Below are 4,931 nucleotides of genomic sequence, written 5' to 3' on the forward strand. Positions count from 1 at the left end.
GTAAAAAAGAAACCTGATAACTGTCATGGAGCATTTATTTAAGTGAATTTAAAATCTTGGGTCATGAGAGTCAAGTTGTGATTTTGAGATAAATTGTCGCCAGGGAGTCAGAACAACTTTAGTAGATGACGTATTTTTGCACTGATTTTTTAAAATTGTGTCTTCTTACAGTGATAACTGGATTAAAGCTAATAGACTACAATGGATGTCTGTTTATAAAGTGCATATGATGACTTGATATCGTGACAGCAAACCTCAGTTATTTTTGCTTGACGAGTTCAGCTTTATAAATTTTTACAATGAATTTTCTTTTACAGAATATATATTTTTTTCTTTTTTCTTAGCAAAAATGCCAGTACTTGAATTATTTTTTTACCTGTGGCAGAGCCTAAATAAGACTATTCTATTTTATGGTGTTCCTGTTACCATTCCTAGTTTCATCATTCTCAAGGCAAATACTGATTTTCTTCTGTCAGCAAAACTTCAGATTCCTGACTTTTAAGAATATGAAGGTGCTTCAGAAGGTTTATGGAAAAGTAGAACTAAAAGATAATGAAAATTTTCCATGAGCTCTTTGAAGTCCCCTCATAATACCAAGGTTGCTGGGGGGTAAATTACATCTTTGGTGATAAGGTGAAAACCCTCTAAGAGACCATGTAAATATTAAAGTTGGAACAATACATACATTATTTTTTATATGATTTTGAAACCATTTGCCCTAAATGTACATTTTGAAATAAACAGATAGAAAGTAAAAAAAAAAGGATAGTGGAACATTTGGGGGAAGGATGGTGATCAGGCGGCCACCATGAAAAAATGCCGCCAACGCCGCTGGGCCGGGAATGGGGAAGTGGTTATGCTGGTAAATGTCTTGCTTGTAAAATTTCACCATTATTTTAAAAAGAGAGAGGTGGGCGAGATGTACAGCATATCCATGGAAGAAGACCCCCAAACTGGTTCCAGTCGTTGCCTCTAGGTAGAGGAACTAGGGTCTAAGGGCAGGGAAGAAAACAGAGTCCACCTTCTATCTACCCTCTCTCCTCTCCTCTGCATGTCTGACTCCAGCTTGACGTCTGCAGACGTCACCTGGTCAAAGCAGCTTCTCCGTCTACACCCGTTCCCCTGGGCTGCGAGAAACGACCAGAATAACTCGAGCTAAAGCATCCGGACTCGTGCCTGGCTTTTGGTGGGGAAAGACAGGGGGTGCTTCAAAGAGTCCCTGGAAACATCCCATGATCTTGGAATGCTGGTTTTCCACCAAAAAAAAAAGTTTTTGAAGCCCCCTCCTTCAGTACCTTCCATGGCCGGGACAGCCAGAGCTGCTGAGCCGGGGGGCTGGAAGTCTGGGAGAAGCGTTAGGGCAGTCAGCGAGGGTGTATTTTGCTCACTGAAGGATGCCACAGAAGCTGAACTGGGAAAAGCAGAACAGAGTGAGGTCTACACCAGGGAGTGGGAAGGGAGCAAAAAAAAAGGAAGGGTTGTTTTGCTTCAAGTCATTTCCTCTGTGTTCAGACGAGAGAGAGGACCAGGCAGGAAGTGGACTGTTTCGTCAGAATGCAGAGGGCATCAAGAGCGGAGAAGCCCAAGACGAGAGGGCTTGGACAGCAAGGACAATGGGCCCGGCCCAGCCCGAGGCGCTGACCCATGGGGCCCCTCATTCAGCTGAGTCCCAGGAACATGAGTCTTTTCGGTGGCTTCTCTGAGATCACACCCTAATTCTCAACAGCTTCGGGGTTCACAGCTGGTACGTGGCGACTCATGCGGCCCAGAATCTGCTTGCTGAAATCACCCCACCGAGGAAGAACCCCCAGGTCCCTTGGGCCCTTCCCAGACGCCTCCCTCTGGCCACCTCCACCTTCCTGACCTGTGGCCCCTAAGAGGCATGGGGTAGCAGCCAGAACCAAGCGATCAGGCTGCAACACACCTGCACCACCACCATCCCCCCCTCCCCACCCCACCCATCCACACAGTGAGAAAAGCAGGGCGGGTGACGCCAGAAACCTCAGCCTCGGGAACTTGGATGTGAACTAGACCTCCCCAGCCTCCGTTCCCTCTCCAAGCACGTAGGGCTGGGAAAATGCCACTAGACGCTCTCCTCCGCCAAGGGCTGGCACCCGGGCACAGGTGAGCCCTCTGCAGTTGCACCTGGTTTCCGAGGCCCTCGGTGCTGTCGGCAGTATTCTCTGGGAGCGGTGCCTTCCTTATTGGCTGGCCTGGCAGCGCCAAGTGCACACAAGGGTTCCTCCAGTGTCTCGTGGCTCACTGGGCTGGCCCAGAAGCTGGCAGCACAGGGACGAGAATGCTGTCAGCCTATGTGTACTGGCTGTGAGCCTTGTCCTGCCCGACTGACTCTAAGCGCTACCCAAGCACCACGTCACGAGACACCCCCAAGAGCCCTGTGAAGTAGGGAGGGCTATGGCTGACCCCATTTTGCAGGCGAGAAAGCAGAGGCACAGAGAACGGTCGTGACTTGTCCATGGTCACAGAGCCGGTGCCGTGGCGAGGCTGACCTTGTTCATGGGGCTCTAGAGCCCACAGGCCACAGCCACCTGCCTTGCCCTGCCTGGTCCAGGCAAAGGGTTTGAAAGGCACTTTGGAGTCCCAGAACTTGGTGATGGTTTGGATGGGACAAGGGACAGGGAAAGAGTCTTCTTTCTAGGTGGGTGATGATGCCATCGCCGAGAGGGAGACACAGGTGGGGAGAGAAAGCATGGCCTCACTGCCGTCAGCTCCGTACAGAGAAAAGTAGAACTGCCCCTGTGTGCTTCTGAGACTATGGAGACCCAGAGAGGAAGCAGCCAGTGGTTTGGAACTGCTGGTCTTACGATTAGTAGCCCAATGTGTAACCCATGATGCCATTAGAGCTGCGGGCCAGGTGGGTGGGGAGGGACTAAGTGGCATTCTGTTCGGACAGTCGAACAGTCACAGGCCCAGCCCTGTGAGTCACAGCCATGAGCCGTGATCATGAGCCGGCTCTGGGTCTGTGTCAACTTGGCCACCAGGCTCGGCCGCCACAGCCGCGTGCTCCCCGGGCCTGCTCACCTTAAAGGAGCTGAGCAGCGAGAAGGTCTCGGACCAGAACTGCAGCATGCCTGTCTTGGTGACTGTCAGGAAGTGACCCTTCTTCTGAAGCCGGTGCCTCACGTACTCCACCTTCACAATCTCACACCCTTGGTTCCTGCGCAGGGTGGTCAGAGAGACAAGAGGCCATGCAGACCCGGCTCAGGAAGGAAAGGGAGGCCTGATCCAAGACCCACAGAGAGAGAAAGACCAACGCTAGCAAGACAGGCTTCACATGTAAGGTCACTGCAACAGAGACACAGGGCTCAGCCCCTTCTCCAAGCACCTTGCTGCGAGACGGGTCCGTCCGAAGGCGGTGCGTTTATCCTGTGAAAGGACACTCCATCTCCTCGTGACAGAGGAGCCACGACAGAGAGTTGCTGTCTTTTATGAGAAAACCTTCTTTGATGAGAAAAGCAGCCCCCGGCGGGCCAGTGCAGTGGGACTTGTGACGGAGGACGGGAAAGGACACTGTTTCCAGGAACTGCCCGAGTGCTCTGGGGTGGAGAGGGGACTAAACTCAAAAACCAAACTCACTGCCATTGAAGTGGATGCCGACTCATAGCGACCCTGTAGGACAAGGGAGAACTGGCCCTGTGGGTTTCTGGGACTGACTCTTCGGGGGAGTAAAGAGCCCCGTCTTTCTCCCAGAGAGGGGAATTGTGAGCAAGAAAGAGCTCAAAATAGACCAGGGGACGATGAGCCTTTACGAGGTGGTGCATCCTGGGAAGGGCACTAGATGCTGCAAACCACACCTGGGGCAGGCCTGGCCCCAGCCCTCAGGGGACGCCTCTCCCATGCCAGTCAGTGCTAGCTTCCAGTGGCTTCTCTCCTGCCTGACAGTTGGCCAAGCCAGGGATCTGACTGGGAAGGCTCCCCACCATTCTGACTTCTCAACATGGCCTCTTGATCTGCCCGCATCTCTGGACCCAGACAGGGAAGGTATTGTCACCCACACTGTCTCCAGGCACACTAGGAGATAGACACTTGCCTGGAGTTAGGTCCTGGGGTGCCAGGAGAGTTAGAACGTGGTGCCAGGTGGCACCACGGGCATGACCCGGCTGGTGGCCTAAGGCTAACTCCCTTTGTTGGGAGGTTTCACTAACACTGAATCTCTGCAGGAGAGAGAGCCAGCCTTGCATCCGAGCCCAGGCTCCCAGGCTCCCCTTGTCTTTACACAAACACACACACACACACACACACAAACACAAACACAAGTTCCACACGGGTCATGGTGGATAGTTTCAGTCACATCCTCTAATCCCGCCACTTCCGGTTCTGCCGTATTTCCCTGGGCTAAGAGACCTGATTTTCTGTCTTGACAAAGGAGGACGTGAAAGTCATCCGTGTGCCTCACAGACCACTGTGAGTCAGCAATGACTCCCTGGCAGTGGGAGAGAGATTAAATCCCTGGCTGCTTCGGGGCGAGACTCATTTCTAGCTCTTTGTCCCCTGTTGCCCTGGTAGTGCTCCGGGCTAGGTGTTAGGCTGCCAACCACAAGGTCAGTGGTTCAAACCTGCTGGCCACTCCCAAGAGTCGCCTGTGAGAAATTCAAAGCTGTCTGCTCCTGTCAAGATTTACAGTCTCGTCAACCCTGTACCGGGTTGCTGTGAGTCTGCGTCCACTCCTGGCAGTGGGTTTTTGAGGTTTGGTTGTCCTGCTTGTCCTACCCCGGACATGATCCTCTGAGACAGACCGACAGGCCCCTAGCCCCCTCCATACCTGGAGGCCAGCAAACATTGTACCACAGGCCTGGCGCCGGGTCGCCAGTCTCCTGCCCCTGACAAGAGGTGGAGCTTTCTCAAAGTGGGTTCCAGGAGTAGCTCCCTGGCAGCAGAGTTCTGCTCTGGGACAGCTGCTCAGACCCTTG

General features: G+C 52.7%; 1 protein-coding gene across 1 annotated transcript in view; it reads right to left on the reverse strand.

Moving 5' to 3' along the window:
- EFCAB8 (EF-hand calcium binding domain 8) overlaps positions 1 to 4,931 on the reverse strand; it is a 60,735-nt gene that overhangs the window by 47,746 nt on the left and 8,058 nt on the right. The window contains exon 5 of the mRNA XM_030887079.1: positions 3,043 to 3,178. Coding sequence (XP_030742939.1) covers positions 3,043 to 3,178 — 136 coding nt within the window. The remainder of the gene's footprint in view (positions 1 to 3,042; positions 3,179 to 4,931) is intronic.

Source organism: Echinops telfairi, unplaced genomic scaffold, assembly GCF_000313985.2.
Source record: "Echinops telfairi isolate 266 unplaced genomic scaffold, ASM31398v2 ScPeMD7_5592;HRSCAF=6446, whole genome shotgun sequence".
NCBI lineage: Eukaryota > Metazoa > Chordata > Mammalia > Afrosoricida > Tenrecidae > Echinops > Echinops telfairi.